Source organism: Notamacropus eugenii, chromosome 1, assembly GCF_028372415.1.
Source record: "Notamacropus eugenii isolate mMacEug1 chromosome 1, mMacEug1.pri_v2, whole genome shotgun sequence".
In the NCBI taxonomy this organism is placed as follows: Eukaryota; Metazoa; Chordata; class Mammalia; order Diprotodontia; family Macropodidae; genus Notamacropus; species Notamacropus eugenii.
The window spans coordinates 723,277,481-723,304,740 of NC_092872.1; the positions used below are offsets into that span (position 1 = coordinate 723,277,481).

Below are 27,260 nucleotides of genomic sequence, written 5' to 3' on the forward strand. Positions count from 1 at the left end.
AGATGCCTGTACTCTTGCTATGTATGTCTGAGATCCTACCTCCTCACATCTATTTAACATGTCCTCAATGGAACAGTTCTTGGACAATCCTAGCACAGCCTTCCTAGAGTCTGCATTAGCTCCTGATCGGAGGATGTCCTTTATCACTACAGCAGTACCCTCTACTTCACCCATAGTCCAGGTGAAAACATCATTTACCCGAGCACAGAAATCTGTGAAAGATTCTGCATTTCCTTGCTTTAGTGATTGCAGAGACACCTTCTTAGGACCTTTCTCAGGAATCAGTTTAAAGGCCTGCTCCACTCCTTGGGCCAGCCTCTCATACAGCACTAGATCGTGTCCTATTTGCTTAACATCTTCTGCATACTCTCCTGCCCCAAATAACATATCATAATACCGTTGGGCATTTGTTGTGTTGCCCATATTAACTGACGTTGCTATGGCTCTTAATTTTTCTGCCAATAGCTGAAGAAAGCAAACATATTGTCCCGGAGTCAAGATGGCTCTCATGATTAATTTCCAATCATTTGGGGTTAACACATAATTAGCCAATTCTTTTAATCTTATGAGAACATAAGGAGCATTTATCCCATAATCTACTACAGCCTTTTTTAATTCTTTTATCTGTGAGGCTGGTATGGGCCCGGGAGTCCTTGTCATGGAGCCGTCCTTTCCTTTATCCTCTAATACAGGGAATGCATCTATCCATTCTCCGCCAATCTCCCTTAGGCTAGTATAATCACCATCCTCTCTCAAATTTTCTAAAGTTTGCTGTAATGAGGCTTTCTTGCCTCTAGATGGTGGTGTTGCCTCATTTTTCAACGACGTTCCCCTTTGCTCACATTTCATGCTTTCTCTTTTCTCACTACCTATGCTTCCTCCTTTCTCACCATCTGTAAGTTCCCCTTTCCAGCTAACTCTTTTTTATTTCCTCAGTAGGTTTCTCAATTTATCAGTTAGCTCTTTAATACTGTCCTGCAAATCCTGCACCATTTGTCTGTTCTGCCATCTCTCTTGTTCTAGCTCTAAATTTGGATATATGGGTGCTGGCTGCCTTTCTGGGCTATTGTCCCTTGTATTACTCTCTGACTCCTACGGGGCTGTCTGTGAGGATGTGGTGAATGTTCTCATTTGCACTGCCTTGCCACCGTCTTCCTCTATGAACACATTCTTCAGCATGTTATATAGGAAGAATGTGTACTGACCCTGACTCAACTTTTGTGAGCTTTGCCCCATTTCGATTCTACTCATGGTTACACTGCATCTCACTCGAGCTGAATGTGCACGTCTTCTCCTGTGTCCGCTTCTCAGAGGCACTCCAGAGGCACTCAGTGAGGAAGACAGGCTGCGGTCCCCTGTTGCAAGCAGGCATCCGCTTTTGACCCTGTCCTGATAGCTCCAGTACACTGAGCCCTGACCATCTAGGCTCCCGAAGAGCCTGACTCACTCGGCTGAGGTTCCTGAGGGACCTGACACCCTCGGCTGGGCTATACGTAGCCTCCAGCCCTGCTCCTTCCCCGTGCCGGTGGCCCCACGTTGGGCGCCAAGTTGCTATGATAATGGCATAGCACACCAAGAGGAGCAAGTCTTATGCCTGGCCAGCAGGCTGCTTGTCTTCCTGTGGAGCTCCTGAGTAAAAGAATGAGGCTGGAGAGAGGGTCATGAAGCAACTGGTCATATAGTCTCTGCTAGTCAGCCCAACGAACCATGGCAACACACACAAACAAACCCGAAACTATAGTAATAAACACAAACCAGGGGGCTGTCCCTTCCAGCGCCATCTTGTTCACCCTTCCCTGCTCCAGACTCAATTTACCTGATGTCCGTCAGTGTGGCGTCCCAGATGGCGTGGCAGTCAGCGCCCCTTACACTATCCACTGCACTACCTAGCTGCCCCTTAGAGTAGGATGTATATTTTCTGGAGTGGCCACAGTGGAGGGGAGCACCATGAAGTGGTTGTAGATTTTGAAACTAATCTAGTCATGAAAGTGTGGCTCCATCAGGACTCACTGGTTGTGATGCACCATAGGTCTTTGGTTCATAAATAGCTTTCAGGGAATCATAAAATCGCTTTGGATCATTACTATCAGCATAAAACTGAATTTCATCTGCCTTCTTACTGAGCCAGGAATCTTGCATCTCTCTAAGCTTTGCATGTACTTTGTTTTTGATGGAATTAAATGCTGCCTTCTTAGAAGTGGATGAAATGTCCTGTTGGTAAATCCTGTGGAGTTCTCATTTTTCATTTAGCAGCTTCTTAATTTTCCCATCATTTTCATCAAACCAGTCTTGGTGTATGAGAGTGTTCTGATACACATGAGAAAATGCAGTGCTGTACACCAAATCTCTCAAAGCTACCCACTCCTTTTCTGCTCCACTGTTGCCAACTGTGTGTTGGCTTAGTGATAAGGACATGATCCTAGAGAGATGAGCTGAATACTTCTTTAATGTTCTCAGCAGGCTATCATCAATCAATGCTGAGGCCATTGACCATTTACCTCAGATTGAAGTCAATCCCTCCTTAGCTGAACTTCCAACTGAAGAAGAGGGTTTGAGGGCAATTAGGTTCCTTTCATGTGGTAAAGCACTTGGTGCTGATTCTATTCCAGCTAGAATTTACAATGTAGGGGGACCATTGCTCTCACAAAAGCTAACTGAAATTTTTCAGGTTACATGGCAAAAGGAGGTTATCCCCCAGAAGTTTAAGGATGCCTCCATTGAACATCTCTATAAAGGTAAAGGAAATTGAGTGTCCTGTGACAATCACAGGGGAGTCTCTCTCTTAGTCATTGCTGGTAAGATTCTTGCTGGAGTCCTCCTTAATAGGCTGATCCTTCACCTGGAAGATAGTCATATACCTGAGAGCCAGTGTGGCTTCAGAAAGGATCATAGAACAGTTGATATGGTGTTTGCTGCCTGACAACTCCAGGAGAAATGCCAGGAGCAGAACAGAGGTCTGTGCACAACGTTTGTAGATCTGACCAAGGCCTTTGACACTGTTAGTCATAAGGGCTTATGGAAAATTATGTAAAAATTTGCTTATCCAGAGAAGTTCATCAGCATTGTATGTCAATTTCATGATGACATGTTTGCCCAGGTTCTGGATAGTGGACAATGCTCCTGTGCTGTCCCAGTCACCAATGGAGTGAAACAGGGCTATGTGCTTGCTCTCATGCTTTTTGGCATGATGTTTTCAGCCATGTTGTCGACTGTTTTCAATGAGGATGAACATGACATCAAGGTCAACTACCGTACTGATGGCAAGTTCTGCAATTTGAAAAGGTTACAAGCCAAGACCAAAGTGGAGGGTGTGTTGATACATGATTTTCTTTTTGCAGATGATTATGTACTCAATGCAGCCTCTGAAGCTGAGATGCAGCAAAGTATGGATCAATTCTCTGCTGCCTGTGCTAATTTTTGCCTAATAATTAACACCAAGGAAACTCAGGTACTCCATCAGCCACCACCATACCATTCATATGTGGAACTGTTGGTTACAACAAATGGAGAAGTTTTGACTGCTGTGGATAAGTTCATATACCTTGGTAGTGTACTTTCCAGGGATGTACTCATTGACAATGAGGTTAACACATACATTACCAGAACTAGCTCAGTGTTTGAGAGGCTGCGAAGAAAAGTTTGGGAAAGAAGAGGTATTAGACTGACTACCAAACTGAAGGTCTACAGAGCCATTGTGCTGATTTCATTGTTGTATGGCTGTGAAACATGGACAATCTACCAGCACCATGCCAGGAAACTAAATCGCTTCCATTTGAACTGTCTTAAGAAGATTCTGAGGATCACCTGGCAGGATAAGGTACCAGACACTGAAGTCCTTGTTGGAGCTGAACTGCCAAGTATTCAAACTATGCTTCAGAGAGCACAACTCTGATGGGCTAGCCACATTTTTTGAATGCAAAATGTATGCTTGCCAAAAAGATTATTTTATGGAGAACTCACATGGGGCAGGTGATCACATGGTGTTCAGAAGAAGCAATACAAGGATACTCTCAAAGTCTCTCTCAAGAACTTTGAATTTGACTGTGCAGCATGGGAGACACTGGCACAGGACCGTTCATAAAGGCATGTCCACATCAGAAAGGGTGCTGTGCTCTTTGAGCAAAGCGGAATTGAGACAGTACAAAGAACACCCAGGATGCGCAAATTTGGGATATCCACCCCAAATATTCACACTATCAGTGCCCAACCTGTGGTAGAGCTCATATCGGTCTGATCAGCCACAGTTGGACGCACTGAAATTTTACTTTATCACGGTGATGTCATTTTGGTCCTCCTCAAAGATGAAGGACAACAACCAACCTTTTTTCTTCCATTCCACAATTGATGGGCATCCCCTCAATTTCCAATTCTTGGACACTACAAATAGAGTTGTTGTAAATATTTTTGTACATTTGGGTCCTTTTCCTTTTTTTATAATCACATTAAGATACAGACCTATTAGCAGTACTGCTGGATGAAAGGGTATGCAGTTTCCTAGCTCTTTGGGCATAGTTCCAAATTGCTCTTCAGAATGGTTGGATCAGTTCACAATTCCATCAACAATGCATTACTGTTCCAATATTCCCACATCTCCAATATTTATCATCTTCCTTTTTTATCATATTAGCTAATCAAATAGGTGTAAGGTAGTACCTCAGAATTGTTTTAATTTTCATTTCTCTAATCAATAATAATTTAGAGCATTTTTTCATATGACTATAGATAACTTTAATTTCTCCATCTGAAAGCTGCCTTTTGTATCCTTTGACAATGTATTAATTGGGGATGATTTGTATTCTTATAAATTTGACGCAATTCTCTCTTTGTAACGGGGCCTTTATGGGAGACCCTGGCTATAAAAATTGTTTCCCAGCCTTCTGCTTCCCTTCTAATCTTGCTTGTTTTGACTTGGTGCAAAACTTTTTTAATTTAATGTAATCAAATTATTCAGTTTATTAAAAAATTATTTCTGACCTTTGTCTAGCTCCTTACTAAATCTTAGGCCCGCTGCTTTTGCATCAATGAAGCTCCCAATGGCTACAGAGAAGGTCTAAGTGAATTCATTCACATTTTGAACCATCTCTCCCATCTCTCTCTCTCTTCAACCTAATGGTGCTGAAATCTGGGAGGCCAAATATTAATTGGACTCCAGTGATCTTCTCCTAGCCACTGGGATAAGAGTCTGCTAAGTTGCAAAGGTAAAAGAGAAAACCAACTACAGCTTCTCTCCAGCCAAAACTGGAAGGCTCTGGGTCCAGCGGTTGGAGGCCATGAACCTGGGCACACCTTTGAAAGCCCTATCTGGAAGGATCTGTGTCTCCTAGACTATGCTATCCACCTGCAGATGGTCATGCAACAAGGATACCAGTTCCACACTCTCCTCATCCCCTGGATGCTGTTTCAGCCTCATTTTACTCTTCTCCCCAACCATACTCAGACAGAGACAGTGCCTTTGTCCCTCTCCCAAAAGCATTTGCATGGTGAAGCAGACAGAGAAGCAAGCAGGAGGCAGGATGTGAGATAAGATGCAGGACCAACTTTTAGGATTGCCTAAACCTGCCCTTGATGTCACCAAGTGGCTTGCCTCTCTCCACCCTGGACTCAGTTGGCACTGCATTCTGCACCCCACGCTGATCACACACACCCCCCCCCCCCAACCTATTCTGGTCCTTGAAGTGGACTCTTCGCCCCTGTTCAGCAGAAAGAAGCCACTGAAGACAATGACATTTTCCCCTTTTCCCCAGAAAGAATTCTCCTACCTAGTGGTTGAGTGGGGAAATGATGTGGATAGAAACAGTGCCCTGAGAGTTCAAATAATATTGATTGACTTTGTGAAGCCCTTGGTGCCCTAAAGTTTCCCCTTACCACAACTTCCCCTTATCCTGGACCATAAGATTCCCTGTCCCCATAAAATTCCCTGTTCCCATCCTTCATCCTGGGGAATGGGATTCCCTTATCATGTATCATTCGTAGTCCTCAAGCTGTGCCTTTATCATGCAAGACTTCTTTATCTTGCAAGAATTACCCTGGATCACCAACCCCAACAAGGAAACCCTAAAATCATCCTATATAAATCTGATCCTTTTCCTTAGCACCTTAATAAATCTCAGGCCCACTGCTTTTGTGTCAATAAAGCTTCCAATGGTTACAAAAAAAATTATTTCTCCTGGATTCATTTTCTAGGTCAGTTGTTTTTCCATTGAAATAGTTCACAGTCTTCTATTTTTTCATTATTTTGGTTTTGTTTTATTTCTCATAAACACATTGCTTCCATTTGCTCTATTCTAATTTTTAAGGAATTATTTTCTTCAGTGAGCCTTTGGACCTCTTTTTCCATGTGGCTTACTCTGCTTTTTAAGGTATTCTACTCCTCATTGGCTTTTTGGACCTCTTTTGCTATTTGGATTAGTCTAATTTTAAAGGTGCTATTTTTTTTCAGCGTTTTTGGGGGTTTCTTTTAGCAAGCTGTTGACTCATTTTTCATAATTTTCTTGCATCATTCTCATTTTTCTTCGCAGTTTTTCCTCTACTTCTCTTACTGGGTTTTCAAAATCTTTTTTGAGCTCTTTCATCATCTGTGACCAATTCATATTTTTCTTGGAGGCTCTGGATGCAGGAGCTTTGGCTTCATTGTCTTCTTCTGCTTGTATGTTTTGATTTTCCTCATCACCAATGACGTAAGAAAATACCTCTTCACCAAGAAAGTAAGAATCTGTACTCTGTTTCTTTTCCAGTTTGCTCATTTTCCCAGCCAATTACTTGATTTTTGAGCTCTTTGTTAAGTGGAGGGCTCCAGAAGCAGCCTCTACTTTAGCAGTAGCTGTGCCTCCCTGGGGCTGAGGCTGGGGCAGGGGCTGGGGCAGGGATTGGAATTGGACCAAGCTCCTCTTTCAATCACGTAAGAGACTCTTTACACTGATCTTTTAAGCTGCCTTTAGTGTTTGTTGGTTGAGAAGTTTAGAATCCCCAGCAGCCATCGGCAATTCAGTCCCCTAAGGCCTGCTCCAGCCCATTCTCACAGTGCCATTTTTGGCTAATATTTCAGAAGACAAATGTGAAAAGGATGAAATAACTGGCACTAACAAAAGTCACACAATTTTCCCTAACTACCAAACAAGCTGCTTGCCTTAATTTTGGAATTCCTCACATTTTGTGTGGAACACCATACAAATTATATTATGAATAAAGATTTGCTAAGATGTGTCCTGGTCTTAATGAACTCAAAACATATATTCCTGGCATTATATGCTCTTCATTTCATGAAGAGGATAACTGGTCTCAGTGTTATGTCACCAAGGGAAATCTTTTTGAACCAGTTCTAAATGCCTTTCTTGATAATGGAACCCAATACAACCTGCTAAACTCAGCTATCATCGAATTGTTTGAATTCATAAGAGTGGAAGATCCAGAGAACATGCTTACTACAGCTAATAAAACTGAAAAAAGCAAATTTCTAAATTTCTTCTTGTTTGACTCTGGCCAATAACAGATTAAAGGCTGGTTTGGTACAGTTGACACTTTTATTTTACTCATTATTTTTCTTTCTCCCTCAATGAACAAAAAATACAAGAAAAATAAAACCTTCTTATCATATGTAGTCCAACAAAATAAATTGGTCATACTCCAAAATCTAAGTCTCATTCTGTATTTTAAATCCATCACCTCTGCAAAAAGAGATGAGTACCATACTTATCTTCAGTCCTCTTGAATCATGGTTTGCTTCCACAAAGTCCAGACCAAAACACACACACAGGCAGTCTTTTTCCTTTCCAACACATTTTTAAGATAATTAACAAACTGACATTCTTAAATCGTAGATAATATGTCACTGTGTTCCATGGATTCAGTAACTTTCTTACTGGTTCTAGGATAAAATACTAACTCCTATGTTAAAATCCACCAGAATATGACTGAAGCCTATCTTTACAAGATGATTACATATTGCCTCCCCAACAGAAGGCAGGAAGATGGCTCAAAACCATGTAAGAGAGGCTGGGAGTAGCAGCTCCAGAAACTGAGACTGTTGAGATGTTTGTGGTTGAGAGGCTAGGAATGCTGGAACAATGGGTTTGTAAGTTGGTTGGTTGGTTGTTGTCCTGGGTTCTCAGAGAGGACCAAAATGACATCACCATGATAACATCAAGTTTCAATGTGTCCAACTGTGGCCATTCAGACTAATATGAGCTCAGAATGCTCTACCACAAATTGGGCACAGATCATTCCGTGTGAACATTTGGAGTGGATACTCCAAATTTGTGCATCCTACATTTCCTTTGACCTCTTTCAATTCTGCTTTGCTCATAGAGCACAGCACCCTTTATGATGTGGGCATGCCAAGATGAATGGTCCTGTGCCAGTATCTCCCATGTCAATCAATTCCAAAGTTCTTGAGAGAGACCTTGAGAGTGTCCTTGTATTGCCTCTTCTGACCACCATGTGATCACCTGCCCCATGTGAGTTCTCCATAAAATATTCTTTTTGGCAAACATACGTTTTGCATTCGAACAATGTGACCAGTTCATCAGAGTTGCACTCTCTGAAGCACAGTTTGAATGCTTGGCAGTTTAGTTTGCATTTCTTAAGGAGACCAGGTGGCTCTCTTCCAAAATTAGTCAAGTAGTTGCAGAGTCAACCTCTGACCATGTGCATAAGTCACTCACCAAATCTTCTTGGGCCCTAGAGCCCAAGCTTGGGCCTCCATAAATTGACCCCCACTGGACTTTGAACACATCTGGCTAGAACTGGCAAACAGATTATTGGGGATCAGGCAGGCAGCCAGAAATCTTAGGCTTTTTCTTCCTGCTGCAGAAAGACCCAAGTCTAGTAGCTCAATAATCTGGTACATGTTGTAGGTGATTCCAAATCTTTTTATTTTTATTATTTAAATAAAAAATGAACATTATTTTTAATATTTTGAATTTGAAAATTCTCTTTCCAAATCCTTCTCACCCATTGATAAGGGAAGAAATATATCAGTTATTCATGTGAAATCTTATCCCTCCAAAAAATTTCAATACTAACCATGTAGTAAATAAAGTAAGAAAAATATAGAAAATGAAAAAACATTACATATTTCAATGTACTTTGAGTTCATCAGAGATGGAGAGTATGTTTCCTCATGAGTCCTTTGGAATTATCTTCATCAGAGTAGCTCAGTCTTTGATAGTTGATTTTCATTACAATTTTGCTGTAACTATATACAATGACCATCTGTTTCTGCTCACTTCACTGTATCAATCCGTATAGGACTTCATGGGTTTTTCTGAAACCATCACCCTCACTATATTGTTGTTTGGTAGTTCAATGATTGCTTGACTCTTCATAACTTCATTGTGAGAGTTTTCTTAGCAAAGATAATGGAGTGGTTTTGCCATTTCCTTCTCCATAGATTAAAGGAAAAAGAGCTTAATAGCCTTGCCCAGAGTCACAGAGCTAATAAGTGTCTTAGGCCCTATTTGAACTCAGGTCTTCCTGACTTCTGGCACAGTAGTCTATCTACTAAGCCATCTAGCTACCATCTACTATTTCTAACAGCAAAAACGGTATTCTAATACAATTGTAAACAACAATTCCCTAAGTTATGAGCATCCCTTCAATGTCCAGTACTTTGCTAACACAAAAAGAGCTGCTATATTTTTGTATATATAGGTACTTTTACTTTTTCTTTGATGTCTTTGGCAAACAAGCAGTGCCATAGCTGGGTAAAAGGAAATGAACAGTTTTACAGAACTTTGGGCATAGTTTCAAATTTCTCATATAAAATATGAATTCAATAAGAATGATTAGAACAATTGTAAATTATGCATTAATGTCTTTGTTTTTCTGTAACCCTCTAGAATCACTTATTTTCCTTATCTATGACATTACTCAATCTAATAGATGTGAAATGGTATCTTAGAATTGCTTTCATTTGCATTTCTCTCATCAAAAGTGATTTAGAGCATTTTTTTCCTAAAATGGTTAGCTTTGATTTCTTCTTCTGAAAACTCCCTGTTCATATCCTTTGAATACAATCAGAATCCCATTCTACCTTTCATATATCACTAATTAGATGACAAGGCCTGTGGCTACCTTAAAAGAGTAATAGTTACTCCTGTTGTTTACTGGCACTTCACTGAATTTCTTCACTTTGACATTCAGAACACTGGGCAGATCCTGATCTATATCTCACCACTGGACCCAGATGGCTCCAGAGGAGAAAGTGAAGCAGGTGACTTTGCACAGTCCTCCCTCAATTAAGTCCAACTCACTTTCTTGGCATGGCCACCTCCCTAATTGTTGGGGGACAGCTCTGGACCGGGGTCCCCCGTGAGGACCGTGAGACGCCTGAGGGTCCGAACCTGCCCCCTTGTGGGGTACTGGGATGGCCCTGGTAACAGGCTGGCTCCACCCACGGGGAGGCACTTGGGAGGAGCTCGCCCGCCCATGGGAGGTACAGGGGAGGAGACAGGGGATAATAAAAGGGGATGACCACGAGAGCTGGAGGAGAGGAAAACGGAATAAAGCTTGCTGACTGCAACTCCTTTCGGGTGCTCTGCCTGTTTGTTGCCCTCCCCCAACCGGGAGGGGGACCGGAGACGTCCGAAGACCGGGGATAGGTAAGTAGAAGGCGAAGGCCCGGGAGTTGCCCCGGGCACCTAATGTCATAGTCCTCTTGGAGAACAAAGGACAAAAAACAACAATGAGATGACAAGGCCTGTTAAAAAAGTAACAGTTACTACTGCTGTTTACCAGCTCTTCACTGAATTCCTTCATTCAGAACAATGGATAGAAAATATATAGCATCAATATCTGCCAAAGACCCTTACTAGACTGTTAGAAATTAATGTGATTCCAAATCTTCATAGTTCAGTGACTACCCTGATGAATATGAGCAGAAGCAGCACCAGCCACATCAGAACACAGCTCAGATTATGATACACCCCTCAAGCACTGTCAGCAAGTATTTATCACACATCAGGCTCATCTCATGGCCAAGAAATCATCCATATGTCACTTTCATGTCATCTACCCAGGGACCAAAGTTAATATCAAGGCTCTTCCAATATCACCACCCACTCAGTATCCTCTGGCTCAACCACCAAATCCTCTCCATACCAGAAGGACCATGGGAAGACAACATTAATCTTCCTTCCTTTAGAGGGCTGTGCAAAGGGAATGGATACCTTCTTTAATGGGGACAAAAAAGGGTCTCTTAGAACTTCAGAATCATAGTCTAGATAGCTATGGAATCCTCTCACACACCTACATTCATAAAGGTTCTACAGAGCATGAGTTCTCTCATAGATATCAGAGAAATGTCCTCGATCAAAATCCCTTCCCACATGCATTACCTAACACATAAGGTTTCACTCCAGAATAGATTCTTTAATGTTGAATAAGTTATGTCCTCAGTATAAAGATCTTCCACATTAATTATATTCATAAGGTCTCTCTCGAATACCAATGCTCTAATGTTAAGTTCTAAAGTGAGGAGGAAGCCATGCCCCCACAAACTACATTCATACAGTTTCTCTTCAGTATGGATACTACGATGTCAAAGTTCTGAGTTGTAGTAGAAGGCCTTCCCACATTCCCTATATTCATAAAGAATCTTCCTAGTATGAATTTTCAATCTGGAGTAAATTGTGTCTTATTCCTGAAGGTCTTCTCATATTTGCTACATTAATAAGGTTTTTATCCAGTATAAATGCTCTGACATACAATTAATCATGGCTTACTTCTGAAGGGCTTTCCATATTCATAAGGACCCTTAGCTGTATGAATTCTCTGAGGTTCAATAAAATCTAAGTTGTGATGGTCTTCCCACACTTTACTGAGGAAAATTTCAAGTATGAATCCTCTGATGCACAGAAAGCTGTCTCTTAAACCTGAAGGCCATCCTGCATTCACTACATTCATAAGGTGTCTCTCCAGTATGAATTCTCTGATGCACAGTAAGATTTGACTTCCTATTAAAGATCTTCCCACATACACTGCATTCATAGGGTTTCTCTCCAGTATGAATGTTCTTATGCACAGTAATATGTGCCTTAATCCTAAAGGCTTTTCCACATTCACTACATTCATAAGGTTTCTCTCCAGTATGAATTCTCTGATGCATAGTAAGACGTGACTTCCTCCTGAAAGCCTTCCCACACAAATTACATTCATAAGGTTTTTCTCCAGTATGAATGCTCTGATGAAAAGTAAGTTGTATCTTACACCTGAATGCCTTCCTACATTCACTACATTCATAAGGTTTCTCTCCAGTATGAATGCTCTGATGCACAGAAAGTGTTCTCTTATTCATGAAAGCTTTCCCACACTCACTACATTCATAAGGTTTAGCTCCAGAATGAATTTTTTGATGTCGAATAAGTTCTGAATTGTACTGGCAGGCCTTCCCACACAGTTTACATTCATATAGAATCTTTCCAGGATGAATTCTCTGATGTACATTAAGTTGTGTTTGACTCCTGAAGGCTTTCTTACATTCGCTACATTCAAAAGGTTTCTCTCCAGTATGAATTCTTTGATGCAGGATAAATACTGAGTTGTAAAAAAAAGCCTTCCCACACTCCTTACATTCATAAAGACTCTCTCCAGTATGAATTCTCTGATGCACAGTACACTCTGTCTTACGCCTGAAGGTCATGCCACATTCACTGCATTCAAAAGGTTTCTCTCCAGTATGAATTCTCTGATGCACAATAAGATGTGACTTCATCCTGAAGGTCTTCCCACATATACTGCATTCATAAGGTTTCTCTCCTCGATGATTTCTTTGATGTTTTATAAGATCTGCCTTATGATGGAAAGCATTCCCACACTCCTTACATTCATATAGACTCTCACCAGTATGAATTCTCTGATGCACAGTAAGATTTGACTTCCGATTAAAGGTCTTTCCACATAAACTACATTCATAAGGTTTCTCTCCAGTATGAATTTGCTGATGCATAGTAAGCTGTGTCTTAAGCCTAAATGTCATTCTGCATTCACTACACTCATAAGGTTTCTCTCCAGTATGAATTCTCTGATGCATATTAAGAGTTGACTTCCTCTTGAAGGCCTTGCCACATGTATTACAATCATAAGGTTTCTCTCCAGTATGAATTCTCTGATGCATATTAAGATTTGCCTTCCTCCTGAAGGCCTTCCCACATTTACTACATTCATAAGGTTTCTCTCCAGTATGAATTCTTTGATGTTTAATAAGATGTGAGTTGTAGAAGAAAGCTTTCTCACAATCCTTACATTCATAAGATTTCTCTCCAGTATGAATTCTCTGATGCATTGTAAGCTGTGTTTTACTTCTGAAGGCCTTCCCACACTCATTACATTCATAAGGCTTCTCTCCCAAATGATTTCTTTGATGTTCTGTAAGTTCTGAATTGTAGTGGAAAGTCTTACCACACTCTTTACATTCATACAGAATCTCTCCAGGATGAACTTTCAGATGCACAGTAAGCTGTGTCTTACACCTGAAGGCCACCCCACATTCACTACATTCATAAGGTTTCTCTCCAGTATGAATTCTCTGATGCATATTAAGATTTGCCCTCCTTCTGAAGGCCTTACCACATATACTACATTCATAAGGTTTCTCTCCAGTATGAACTCTCTCATGTAGACGAAGTTCTGAGTTGTAGATGAAAGCCTTCCCACACTCCTTACATTCATAAAGAATCTTTCCATTATGAATACTGTGATGCACAATAAGTTGTGTCTTACTCCTGAAGGCCTTCCCACATTCACCACATTCATAAGATTTCTTTTCAGTAAATCCTTTGCTCCCTGAAAGGAAGAAGAGAGAATTAATTAACCCTCCTTTTTCTTCTGTTTCCCAAGGCTTCTATTTACTTATAAGGTTTTAGAACTATTTATTCTCTTACCTTCCCACTTGAAAAGACCAGTCTAACTACTCTTTCACTAAAGATCCCAGTTTATCTTATGTGAAAATATGATGACTCAAAATTAACAAATAAATGAATTGACTCGGAATGAAATTACCTGGAAAGGATGAAAAAGAAGAATTTACTCAAAAGTAAATGGTTGACATTTGTGTGGCATAAGGAAATGAAAGCCCACCATATTTCACCACATGATTGTTGCAGATATTAGGCCAAATTTTTTTTCCAAAAAATAAGCTGTCATCATTATGTGAAATTTTTTTTAACTGTGCTAGTTATTAATTAAAAATAATTTGTTACTGAACTCTATCACTGACAGATGAACTGTATAGTGTAGATAGCTCAGAAAGATGTAAGTCTTCCCCTATCAGGACACTTATTCATGGCAGCTTTGCCTGCCAGTGTGCTCTCCTTGTACCTACAGCTCTTCATTGAGTTAAGTTAGTTAGTACTGCACAGATCTAAACAAACCATACAAGTTAGCTTTCAGAAATATACTGACATTGCATATGTGCTGAGAATTCTAGGCTCTTGGCTCACAGTGCGCTAAGAGATAAATGTGTATCCATATGCCACTGGTGAATACATTCCTGCTTTGTCTACCTTTTTTAGTGATGGGATGAATAAAATTATGTCATGTGACAATTACACATGAAAAGTTGTAAACCAATTTTTGCATTAAAAAAAAAAAAACAGATGCAATGATTATGTGGTGAAATATAGTAGCCTTTAAAACTAGATGACTTTAAGAGGTTGCAAAAGTAGCCTTAGCACAGCTAGGTAGCACAGTGGATAGATTCCTGGACTTAGAATCAGGAACATTAATCTTTCTGAGGTCACACTGAAAGTCAAAATATTAGCTCTGAGACCCTGGGCAGGTCATTTCACCATGTTTCCCTCAGTTTCCTCACCTGTAAAGTGACTTAAAGAAGAAAAAGGAAAACCATTCCATTATCTCTGTCAAGAAAAAGCCAAATTAAGTCATAAACAGTTGGATATGACCAAAAAATGACTGAACAACAACAAAAAATGTATCCTTAATGTTTAAAGTGGAAATAGGAAAAGAAAACACTGAACACAAAGAAAAAGGAGAATTAATGAGCGTAGCATAAGGAAAAATAGAAAGATGTGGAATAAACAGTAAAAAGAAAAAAATATGAAGAAAGGAGGGTCTTATTGGACAACTGTTGCCATAAAGATCCACTAAAAATCAAACGTATCTATATGGTAAGGAATTGATAAAATTTGTAAGGGTAAGCTCCAATCCCAAAAAGGTAAATTATCAAGACATACAGGTATGTTTCACAACAAAATATTAATAACTACCAGAGACAATACAGAAACTCTGGTAATCAAAGAAATCAAATTCTGAACAATTTGGAGGTATCACCAAATAGGCATCAGATTAGAAAAGATACTTTAAAATGACAACAAATTTTAGAAGTTATGCTAAAATCAATACTTATTAAGCTGCAAATGTCATTTTTCTAAAAAAACAACAAAGCAATATAAGTTTTAGCTACAAAACTTCATAACCTTTGACTCACTGGTTCCACTACCACATCTACATCCTCAAAATGTTACTGAAAGCAAAGACATTTCAGATAAATTTTCACCATAGCTTTTTGGGAAATACCAAAATACTCAAAACCAATCATGTCCAATAAAGACATTATGGCTAAACAAATCCTGGCATAACAAAATAGTATGCTGCCTTGATAAACATAATTTCAAAGCATAAAGAAAAATAGGATAACATATAACACAATAGACTAATAGAAGAGAAATTAGGTCAAGATTAAATACTTTATTAAGTAACGGCAACAAAGAAACATAAGCATCAAACAACAGAGAAGAAAGCATCGGAGGAGAACATAAAAGCCAAAACAACATGCTGTTAATAGTTTAAATGACTTGCTTATTTTAAGAAAGAGAATGAATTCATGCAACTAAAGCACGAGAATTCCTGCTTAAAATACGATACTCCTCAATACCTACCCCACACTAAGGCAACCACTTGCCTTGAAAGCAGAAGTACATGTGAGTAAAGAGACACGTTGTTAAATTCTGGAGTTAAAAAATGACATTTTAAAGACCCAGCTCTTCTCAAGAGACCTGATAAGCTTTGATAATACCACCTTTTTTAACATGTTAAATGAGCTTTGAGCTACAATGACCAACAGAGCAGTATTTTCCAATGACCCATTTCCTTGGTTTTTATGTAGTCACCTGGACAGCTGCTTTTTGGAATATGTGCCTCTGGCATCCAAGATGCTTCCTTTCTTTCCAATTGATAGATCACATCTGGTTTGGAAACTGCAAATCCTGTTTGTTGGAAATGAAAAAGTGCTAGGTACAGTCATCTCAGAATTCAATGACAACAGAACAGAGAGATGAAACACTCCTCTCAACTCTTAACAGAAAAGTGGGGGAATAAGAGCACAAATCTTATACCGCCTAAGACACTGCTGATGTGAGCTGACTTTGTGTGTGATTATTGTTTTCACCTGGGAGGGATCAGTGGCCCAGAAGGAAGGAGAGAAAAAGAAAAGGTATCTATAAAATATAGCAAAATAATGCCAAATTAGTTAAACTCTCTTTGGGGAAAAAAGTAGGCATGCTAGGAAGATTCCAAGGATAGTAAAAAGGAACAATGAAGGACATTATACTATGTGGGAATGAATTATACAGTATAACTTAGGAAGAGTAGTTCATCTGACTCTGCTAAGACAATGGGAATACTTTGTATATGATGAAACCCACACTGGGACTGAACAAAAAATCTGGCGTTTGAAGCAAAAGAGAGGGGAAAATACATATTCAAGGATAACAACAAATCAAGAAATCAATTTCTAGGTATACTAAGCAGCAACCTTTCCCCCAAGAAACAGGTAGCACAAGTACTACCTCTCTGGGCTGCACAAAGTCTAAGGATATCTTCCTTTTGCATGCCAAAGAAAAACTGTTAAAATCTTGAAAGTCAACATCATATATACCAAGACTGCAAAGGGGAAGCTGTTCTTACCCAAAGAGACCAAGTTCCTATAGTTCTCCAGCATCACATCCCTGTACAACTTTTTCTGAGATAGATTCAAATATACCCACTCCTCCATGGTGAATTCCACAGTCACATCCTGGAATGTCACCAATTCCTGAAAAACCAAAAATATCTGTGCTTATCAAGATGTAATAACTTCATAATTTTTATGAAGTTTCAATAAAACTTCCTTGTCAACGGGAGTTTTTTCAATTGTTTATCTGTTATCGAAGTACATTGAGTGGGGCATAACAGACAGGTTAGTACAATTCCTCTCTCATCAGACTGTGAGCTCCTTGAGAGCAGTAGCCAGGTTTGCTTTTCTTTGTATCCTCACAACTTAGCATAGTAGATGCTTCTTGTTGGAAATGGATCCAATGAATTCAACTGCAAAAGTGTGCGGGCTTTTTCTTTTTTTTGCTTTATTCCTAGTGAACATGATCGTGCTCAATGTTCCTAGAACCATAAGAACAAAGGTAAGCATGGGGGACTACCATCTCCTATCTGCAAGTGTGGGAAAATGTTGTACAGAAGAAAAGGATGTGAAAGGATCACTGTTTTCTAACTCATATGTTTAGAACTAAAAGAGATTTGAGCGTCCAACTTTCTCATTTTATAAAGAGGGAAAGTAACCTGCTGAAGGCAAAAAGGGAGTGAACTGCAGATCTGTACTTTGAACCCAGGTTTTCTCTACTACAAATCCACAGAATTGTACCATGTATAAATGTATATACCACTGTACCATGTTGTCATACCCTTTCTTATACCAGAACAAGTCCACATGTGAGTTTATACACAAAAACATTCATAAGAGCATGCTTTGGGACACAGTTGGGGAACCTGTGGTCTCAAGGTCACATGTGGCCTTCTAGATACAAACTTCACAACCAATCCGTTTAATAAACAGATTTGTTCTGTAAAACTTGTACTCAGTCAAAAGGCCTCACTCAAGAACCTAGGAGGCCCATGTGGCCTAAAGGCCCACCCCTGTTTCGGGGGCAGTAATAAACTGGAAACAATCTGAATTCTCACCAAAGAATAATAACAAAAACAGTACATGGCTACAATAGATTTCTTATACAGTTTGAAATGACAAATATGAGTAAGCCCAAAATGCAAAAGAAATGTGAATTAAGTAATGTAGTGTGAAATAAGCAGAAGCAACAGTACTCTTTACACAAAGGCTACAAAAATATTACCTTTAAAAAGAAAAAGATGCTGAACTCTAAATAAATGGAAAAAATGCTACTGTTTCTAATCGCAAAAAAGATGGAGACCACTAGAGAGGAGAATGTTTTATGAATTATCCAAGAATCACTATCAGGGGGGTTTTTCTGTAACTGCGCTTCTTTGCTACAAAGAAAAAACCTCTTCCAGAAAAGATTAAGAAGAAAAAAGCACTACAGAAAAAGAAAATGAAACAGCCTTTCCTAATTGCTCACTAAACAAATGATTTCAAAGGTATTCTAGGAATGTGCCAGAATTGGAAGTCACTGCCCTGGGCTTTGCAGAATCCACTGTCTCTTTTTTGAAACTTGGCACAAGTATCCCCTCTCCAGTTCTGTGGCACCAACCCCCTTCTCCAAGATCTCGCAGGGATACATGAGAATGGCTAAGCAATCAATCACATCATACACTTCTTTCACAATAACTGGATCCTGTCTATCTCCCTTTACCTTGGGTATCCACTTCTTGTTGACAGCTTAGGGCTCTCAGTCCCACTTCAAAAGAGCTTCATTTTGCAAAGAGATAACTAAAGCCAAGCAGGAGTTTACCTGTTTAGCTTTCTCTCAGGCATCCCTCCTTAACCTCCTCCCATCCACCCCTAAACTTGGTCCTCACTATTCTTTGATCTCTTGTTTGCCTCCAAACTAGTTTTTTAAAATCTTTTTTTGTAACATTTATCACCAGAATCAGATCTCTGGGGACTTTGTTGTCTTTTCACTGATTTTTAACCCTGTGCTATTTCTTTTTTATTCATCTTCAGTTAATGATACTTAAAACCATTTTTATTATCATGACTAGTTAGGCTTCAAGTCAATCAGCTATTAACAATTATAGCTAAATCTCAATTACAAGCCTTCTGACACACAGTCTGATGTTCTTTTCCTTATACTTTGCTGCCTCTTAGTCTTTAATTTAATTCATATTAATGTAGCAGCACTTTCCCAAAAAGCAGATTTGAATCGAGGAGTCTTTTTTTAACTAATTTATTTTTAACTTAAATACACAATAAGAAAAGAAAAAGAAATATATTATAAACTTAATACTAAAACAAGAAAAAAAAAGCATTCTCATGTACACAACAAATGTAAAAAAGCATTCAAAATATAGAGCAATAAATTTCCATTTCACAAAAGCCTCTGCACATTTTGTACAGAGCTCTCCATCTTTTCTTTTCTTTGCTTCCTCCTAAGTTTTCTTTTGTTCTCTGCTGTGCACTTTTTACTTTATTGTTTTCCCCTCTTCCTCATGCTATACCCCAATAAGGCTACAATTAAGCTTGGAGATGCATGTGTGTATGTGTGTGTGCATCATATCTCTCTCTGTAAATGTACATACATGTAAACATATCTACATACACACATACATATCTATACATATAGATATCTATAATCATACTCACAAATAGACATATACATTCATATGCTTCTATGTAAGACTATACCATACTTATTTGTCCTCTGTTTCTCTGAGGGTAGATAATACCTTCCTTGATAAGTTGTAGTCTTTCCATAATTTTCTAAGTCCACCAACTCATCATTTCCTACACCAATATTCTAACCTTATACTGTCTAGTTATTTTAAATAGCCTAAAACAATATCGATGAATATGGCCAACAGAGAGTGTAGTTTCCCTATTTTTCTCTTTTGATTAGATCTATTTTAGCTTTAACTTTGTCTGAGGTCATAACTACTCCTGTTTTTCTTTCCTATTCCTAATCTTTATTTTATGTTTGTATAGCTCTTATTTCCTATCCTTCCTGACTCTTCTATTTTATTTCTACCTGGTACCATGCCCTCCTATTACTTAACATACTCACCACCCTCTTATTCTCTTCCCCCAGCCTGAAATCGCTCCTTTATCCCCCCATCCCCTTAATCTTTTCTTTCCAAATTTAGAAGTCTTTTATATCTGTGTGTGTGTGTGTGTGTGTATATATATATATATATATATATATATATATATATATATATATATATATATATATATATATATACACACACCCCTATATGTACAACACACATATATATGTGTATATATTTATTCATGTATGTATTGTTCCCTCTTTAACACATTCCTGATGCGAGTAGGGTTCCAGAACTCCCAGCCTCCTCCCTCTTCAGATTCTGGTGTCAGTTCTCACACCTCACTTGTATAAAATATTCGCTCTTTTCAGACACGGTCTTGCTTCTCAGTATCTGATCATGCTTAGCACTCTCCAAACCTCTCAGACTACCCAATCCCCGATCACAGCCGTATACACGTTATGCGCATCTCTTCACGTAAAAAGTAAGTAGTCCGTCCTTACCGCGTCCCTTCTGTTTAGACTTGTAGTTTATCTCATACTTCTCTTGGATCTTGTATGCCAAACTTTCTGTTGATTTCAGGTCTTTTTGCACCAAAATTCTGGAAGTCTAGAAATTCACTGAATGTCCATTTTTTTTTTATCCCAGATTATACTTAACTTTTCTGGGTAGGATATTTTCAGCTGCAACCCCAATTCTTTCGCTCTGTGACATCTAATGTACAATGCTGTGGTCTTTTACTGTAGCCATTGCTAGGTCTTTTGTGATTCTAATTGTGGTCCTGCCACATCTGAATTTTTTTTTCTTGTTGCTCATATTTTCTCCCTGAAACCGGGAATTTTGGAATCTAGCTATGATGTTCCTATGTTTTCCTCACAGCATCTCTTCAGGCGGTGATTGGAGGATTTTTTTTCTACTTCTACTTTCTGCTCTTGTTCTAATACTTCAGGAAATGTTTTTTTAATTATTTCTTGCATAATTGTATCAGGTAATCCAATTATTCTTGTAGTTTCTCTTCTTGATCTGAATCAAGAAGTATTATATTCCAAGTATACAGAAGATAAAAAGGCATGACCTAGCAGGGTACTAGGAAGGAAGAGCACTTACACCTAAAGGGATTCTTCTCATCGTTCCTCCTTGAGTCCCAGGAAGGAGGGCTACTCTTAACAAAAATCTATTTTCTAGCACTCCTACTTCCCCATCCCATTGGGAAAAAAAGATGAACAAAATCCTTGTAGTGAATTCAGATACAGATACAGACACAAACCACCCCCCCAAATTTCCACAGTAGCCATGTTCAAAATGTATGTCTAAATCTGCATCCTATAAGTTGACTGCATAGCTGTCAAAAGTTGGGTAACATTTCATCAAGAATTCTGTTGGAAAATAGTTGGTCACTGTGATCAGAGCTATAAATCTTTCAGATTTGTCTCTTTTTTCGCTCTCTAATATTTTTTCCATTATTACATAGAAACACAACTTTTAAATATTCATTTAAAAAATTTTTGAATCCTAAATTCCCTTACAGCCCTCCCTCCTCAATAGTTCTTTCTCCAAAGGTAGAGAGTAGTTTTTTACCACATGTTCTTTGGAACTGTACTGGATCATTGTATTGAAGAGAACAGCTGTCATTCACAGCTGTTCATCATCTAATATTACTGTGATGTTCTCCTGGTTTTGCTCATTTCATTACAATCGTATATCACAACTTGTTCAGATATACCATAATTGATGGGTATCCACTAAATTTCTGATTCTTTGCCACCACAGAAAGAACTGTAATAAATATTTGTGTACATATAGATCCTTTTAATTTTTGTTCTTATGATTCTGGGACACAGAACTAATAGTACTAGTAGTAGATCTAGTGGTATTGCTGGAACAAATGGTATGCACAGGTTTATACGCCCTTGGACATACTTTTAAATAAACATTCATGTTGCCAATCATCCTGATGAATATCTGGTCGGTGGATCCAAATGGCTCAGGAGGAGAAAGTGAGGCTGGTGACCTTGCATAGCCCTCCCTCACTCAAAACAAAGTCAAGTCCAAGTCATGTCATCATTTCTGTGATGTCATGATCCTTTTTGAAAACGAAGGATGAACGCAAAATAAACATTCACATTGTAAACAAGGAAATCATATTATACTGAAACCACTGATGACAAACCAATATCATTATTAAATGTTTATCTGCTGGGAAAATTGGATAACAGTGTGGTGGAAACTGGGCATAGAGCAATGACTGACACCGTACACAAGAATAAAGTCCAAATGGGTATAAAAGTTGATACTATAAACAAATTAGGGGAGCAAGGGATAGTTTGTCAGATTTATGGAGAATGGAGAAATTTATGACCAGACAAGAGATAGAGAATATTATGAAATGCAAAATGGATAATTTTTATTACATTAAATTGAAAAGTTTATGCACAAACAAAGCCAATGCAAACAAGATTTGGAGGGAAGCAGGGAAAGAATTTTTATAACTAGTGTTTGTGATAGAGACCTCATTTCTAAAATATATGGAGAACTGAGTCAAATTTACAAGAATACAAGTCATTCCCCAATTAGTAATTACCTTGTGTTTGTCCTTCATTGCCGAAGGAAATCATGCCGTCAGAGAAATGATGACATGACTTGCACTTGACAAATGGTCAAAGGACATGAACAGGCAGTTTTCAGAGGAAAAAATTAAAGTTATCTATAATCATATAAAAAATGCTCTGAATCACTACTGATTAGAGAGATGCAAATCAACACAACTCTGAGGTGCCACATCACACCTATCAGATTGGCTAACATGACAAAACAGGAAAATGATAAATGTTGGAAAAAATGTGGGGAAGTTGGAACACTAATGCATTGTAGATGTGAGCTGATCCAACCCTTCTGGAGATCAATTTGAAACTATGTCCAAAGGGCTATAAAAATGTGCATACTCTTTGATCTAACATAACAGAAAAGGAAAATGACAAATGCTGGAAGGGATGCGGGGAAAATAGGGACACTAATAGTGGAGTTGTGAACTATTCCAACCTTTCTTGGAATATAACTTGGAACCATGCCCAAAAGGCTATGAAACTATGTATACCCTTTAACCTAGCAATCCCTCTATTAGGTCTTTATCCCAAAGAGATCAAATAAAAAGGGAAAGGACCTAAATCCACAAAAATATTTAGAGTAGCTTTATTTGTGGTAGCAAAGAATTAGAAACTGAACAGATGTGAGGGAATAATTTTAAGTTTGCAAGGAAGAACTCTCAGGACTTTGGGTAATTCCAGGACCTCACCCTCTTCTGAAATAGTAAATGAAACGGGGAAATTCAGGGAATTAGGACAGCACATGATTTATTGTGGGAATGAATTGAGCCACACTGACTCAATCTTGTAACTCAATTCTGGAGCTAGCTAAGTTTCAATTCAACTTTTGGTTTCTCTATTCCAACTGCTGTTGTGTGAGAAAAGCTAATTCATCAGTGGCAATCGGAAAACTATTGCACTGTTTGACCCTAGCCTTTCATGCTTGGGTATCTGGACAACCCCTCCCTTCTGATTTAAAAGTCCCTTAACTGAGGACTTACATTACCCTTATCAGAATCCCAGTCACATTCAAAGAGTGATGTAAGTAGTTTCTCACAATTGGACTTCTCAAGCAATTCATGTGTCTTGTATGAAAACTGGGCCCATATTGATCAATGAGTTGTTGTTTCCATGTTCCTTTAATTGTTTACAAACACCGGGGGGGAGAATGGGATACCTCTTTTTTCTGACGTCAGGACATTGTACCTGTTCATCTCCCCTTCCAAACGTGGAAAATTCCTAATCTTTCATCCAATTAGAAGTCAGATTACCTCCTGGTGTAATTTCCCTTTTAATTAACTGACCTTATTTGATGAATTATCTTTATGGGCCTGTCTCCCCCTGTATTTAGGGTCCAAGTCTAAAGTCAGAAGTCTGATCCTGGTTTCTTGAAAAATTGACATCCACTGCTTAAGAAATTGCTATGCTCCCAAGATCAACTGGTCATTTCATCTTTCACCCCTCACAGATGCCCATCAGTTGAGGAAAGCCTGAACAAGGCCTTGTATATGACTGTGAGGTAATACTACTGTGTACTAAGAAATGATAAGGATCATGTAGGTTCAGAAAACCTGAGAAGACTTCTATGAACTGAGGCAAAGTGCGGTGAGAAGAATCAGAACATTGTGGCACTAATGCCAATATTGTAACAATGATCAACTGTGAAAGCCTTGCCTACTTTGATCAATACATAAACATGTTTCAATGCATGAAAATTCTAAAAGATTCAAGATGAAAAATAAAGAGATAAGTTGTGAACTCTAAAGGCAGATAAAGGATTTTTTTCCTTTTTTAATATTCTAATACCTTTTTAATTATTTTTGCAACGTGGCCACTACAGAAATGTTTTTCATGTCTTCAAATGCATAATGGGTATCATGTTGCTTGTCTTCACAATGGGTGGGGGAAGGGCTGGAAGAAGGGAAAGAATATGGATTCCAACGTTCTAAAATGAATGTTAACATTAGGGTAGTTGGCGTTGGATAAATACATGATCTCCAGGGAATCTTATAGGATTCTCTGTTGGCCACAATTTCTAGAGTTATAGCACAAGAGAGAAATGTATCCCAGGATCTCTAACCTGACACACTATTTCAGGAAAGAAGCACCTGGCACTCACCTGTGCTGGCCTGGCTCTCAACACAGGAGCCATCCCCCTTCGTCCAGGCTCCCACCTACCAGGGCAGGGCAGAGGCCACAGAAGGCGGTGCTGGGGAGGAAAGGAGAACCATGAGAAGGAGGGGCCTCGCTGGGGTCTGCCTTCTTCAGAGACTAGGAATCCCCACTTCTGCCCTGGGGGTGGGGAGTGGGGAGTGGGGCGTGGAGCTGGGGATAGAAGGGAACCACAAGAAAACACTCATTTCTCTCGTGGGGGGAGGGCAGAAGTAAACAGTCATCTCGGGGGGCATGAGGGGATGGGGGTCCATCTCTCCTTAGAGACAAAACAGGACAGGTTGGGGGACCCTCTCAGCAGGGCAGGGCAGGACCCCCAGCAGCATCGGGGGCTTCCTCCAGGGGAGTCCTGCAGCAAGAGATCGGCCGCAGGACTTGGCTCCCGAAGACTCTGCTGGGGGGAAGGACTGAAACCTGAGGGGCCAGAGGGGCCAGAGGGGCCAGAGGGGCCAGAGGGGTCAGAGGGGTCAGAGGGGCCAGGGGGGTCAGGGGCGGCCCTGTCTCCAGGCAGAATCCCAACACTCGCTAGCTGGGTGACCTTGGCCAAGTCCCTTCACCCTGCGGGCCTCAGTCTCCCCGGCTGTAAAACGGGCAAACCGCTCCAGCATCTCTGCCAGGAAAATCCTGATGGCGTCCAGGAGAGCGGGAAACGACTCCACCACCCCCAGGACACGCCCCCAAGGACACGCCCCCCTCCCGCCTCCAGGTCCCTGCTGCCCACGCCCCCACCCCATCATAAGCCCCCTCAGGGCCCTTCCCATCATGTGCGCCCCCAATCAGATCCCGGGGCTCCGGCCCCGCCCCAGGCCCGGTTCTGTTTTCGCGAACCGCTCACCCGGTTTAGGGTCAACTCGGGACACGGAAGAGAAGCAGACAACCCCAAGCTTGGAGGAAGAGTGAGGGGCGGGGCGGATGTGACGTCAAAGGGGCCGCCCATCCTCACTCACTAGAACTTGGAAAAGGCACCTAAGGTGAGCGAGGCCTTCTGGGAATCGTAGTCTGGAGGCCGCTGCCGTTTCTGCGCATGCCTGGAATTCGGCTCCTCCCTCACTACGAAACCACGCCCCACGTGTGCCCTCGGGGGTGTCCCCCTGGCCCGAGCACTCCGTCACCTACAGAGAGGCAGGAATGCGGGGTCTGCCTAAGACTAGCTGACCGCATGCCGAGTGCCGGAGGAGGCAGAATGCACGAAAGGCAGAGGACGATGCCGAGGCCCATGTAGAGGCTTCCGTCGCCCGGGGAAGGACAAGGCTTGTTGTCCAGAGGCCGCGGGAGCCTCGGGATCCTCCGCAGCCAAACGAGCGGCCGGCTCAGAGGCGAGGGCCACCGTGGCAGCTTCGGTGGGGACGGACTGCAGGGGCCCAGAGGACCTGTCCCAGGAGATCGGAGCCGCCCGACGGAGCCGGGGGCCCTTGGGACAGGACCGGAGCAATGGCAGAGCTCTGCCCGAGACAAGCCGCGAGCCTTGGCCAGCCGGGGTAAAGTGGGGAAGTGAAAGCTCCCTGCAGGAGGTGGTCACGGAGGAGGACTGAAGACCACGCGTGGTTCTGGACGTGCCCTGTGCGTGGGAGGAGACCAGCTGATGCTCTGGAGGAAGATCCTGCCCAGCAAGTCAGCCCACGACTGACAGGAGGCTCCCGAAATGAAATCAGGAGGACACCAAGCAACAGTTTCTTTGAGGAAGAAAACCAGAAGTTGTGTGGTGGATGCACAGACAACTTGTTCACCAACCCCGGAGTTTCTTCATGGGCAACATGGGCCACATTCCATCTCTTGATTTTCCCTAGACTTGCAAACGTAGCCCAGTGAGGAAGAGTAAATGCCCCAAGGAGGAAGCAGAGGGGTTCCCAGGGGATTCGCACAGAACGTTGCCCCTTTATTAGGACCCAGTGGAGCACCAGACTCACAGGTCTCCGATATGAATACTCCAAGTCTTCTTGCCGTCTGTGGTACCTAAAGTACAGAAATGCAGGGGGGAAATACCCCCTGCAAAAGCTGCCATTTTTGAACTAGAAGGAAGCAATTTTTATAACTGTTATTTGGAGTTTGTGGCAATTTCCAGAAACCACTTTGCATATATGAGATTTCAGTCTTGATAAGGAACCAAAATAAAGGAAAAAAAAACCCTCCCATCTCTAAAGTAATAAAACATATGCCTTCCTTTTCTGTTTCTGGGGGTGGGAGAGCAGGACAATCTTTAAATATGAGGCTCTTGGCCAAGTCCAGCATTAGGTGCTAAATATTCCCCTTTCTCTTTCCCCAGAGAGGTCCAATAATCAACAGCAAATACTTGCTTAGAAATTTTTTTTTTGCAGCCAAAAAAAGTGCAGATGGCAAATATACACGATGTAAAACTAATGTCAATTCACCATGCAGGATAAAGGAAGGGAGAAGGAAATGAAGTGAAAATAAATTCACTCAGCTTCCCAAAGCAGTAGAACATCAACATTCAGTCCTGAAAGATTATGGTCTATATTCAGTTTTGGGTACCAGTGCCCTTCATTTGCTATCACTTCTCCAAACAGCTTCCAAGTTCCTACTCCT

The 27,260-nt window shown here is 40.5% G+C and overlaps 2 protein-coding genes across 3 annotated transcripts in view; one reads left to right on the forward strand and one right to left on the reverse strand.

Annotated features, from left to right (window-relative positions):
- Positions 1–27,260, forward strand: part of LOC140521621 (uncharacterized) — a 180,261-nt gene that overhangs the window by 27,500 nt on the left and 125,501 nt on the right. The gene's annotated exons all lie outside the window — the stretch shown is intronic.
- On the reverse strand, positions 11,347–25,668 carry LOC140521618 (uncharacterized). 2 transcript variants are annotated; one of them, XM_072636857.1, is made up of 5 exons: positions 25,552–25,668; positions 24,664–24,753; positions 16,921–17,047; positions 16,125–16,220; positions 11,347–13,779 (listed from the first exon to the last, which is right to left on the reverse strand). In XM_072636857.1, the coding sequence occupies exons 1-5, from the start codon at positions 25,651–25,653 to the stop codon at positions 11,828–11,830; spliced, it is 2,367 nt and encodes a 788-aa protein (XP_072492958.1). In that variant the 5' UTR covers positions 25,654–25,668; the 3' UTR covers positions 11,347–11,827. The 2 variants fall into 2 exon arrangements, with proteins under 2 accessions (XP_072492958.1, XP_072492959.1); XM_072636858.1 differs by lacking the exon at positions 16,125–16,220.

What these genes read in the sequence shown, in the direction of transcription:
- LOC140521618 (XM_072636857.1), bottom strand. Translation starts at nt 25,653, where the DNA reads ATGGGCGGCCCCTTTGACGTCACATCCGCCCCGCCCCTCACTCTTCCT. An exon ending in TGAGAGCCAGGCCAGCACAG is followed by an intron (nt 17,048 to 24,663) that starts GTGAGTGCCAGG and finishes TTGGTTTTTCAG; the next exon opens with GAATTGGTGACATTCCAGGA. An exon ending in TAGGAACTTGGTCTCTTTGG is followed by an intron (nt 16,221 to 16,920) that starts GTAAGAACAGCT and finishes TCCAACAAACAG; the next exon opens with GATTTGCAGTTTCCAAACCA.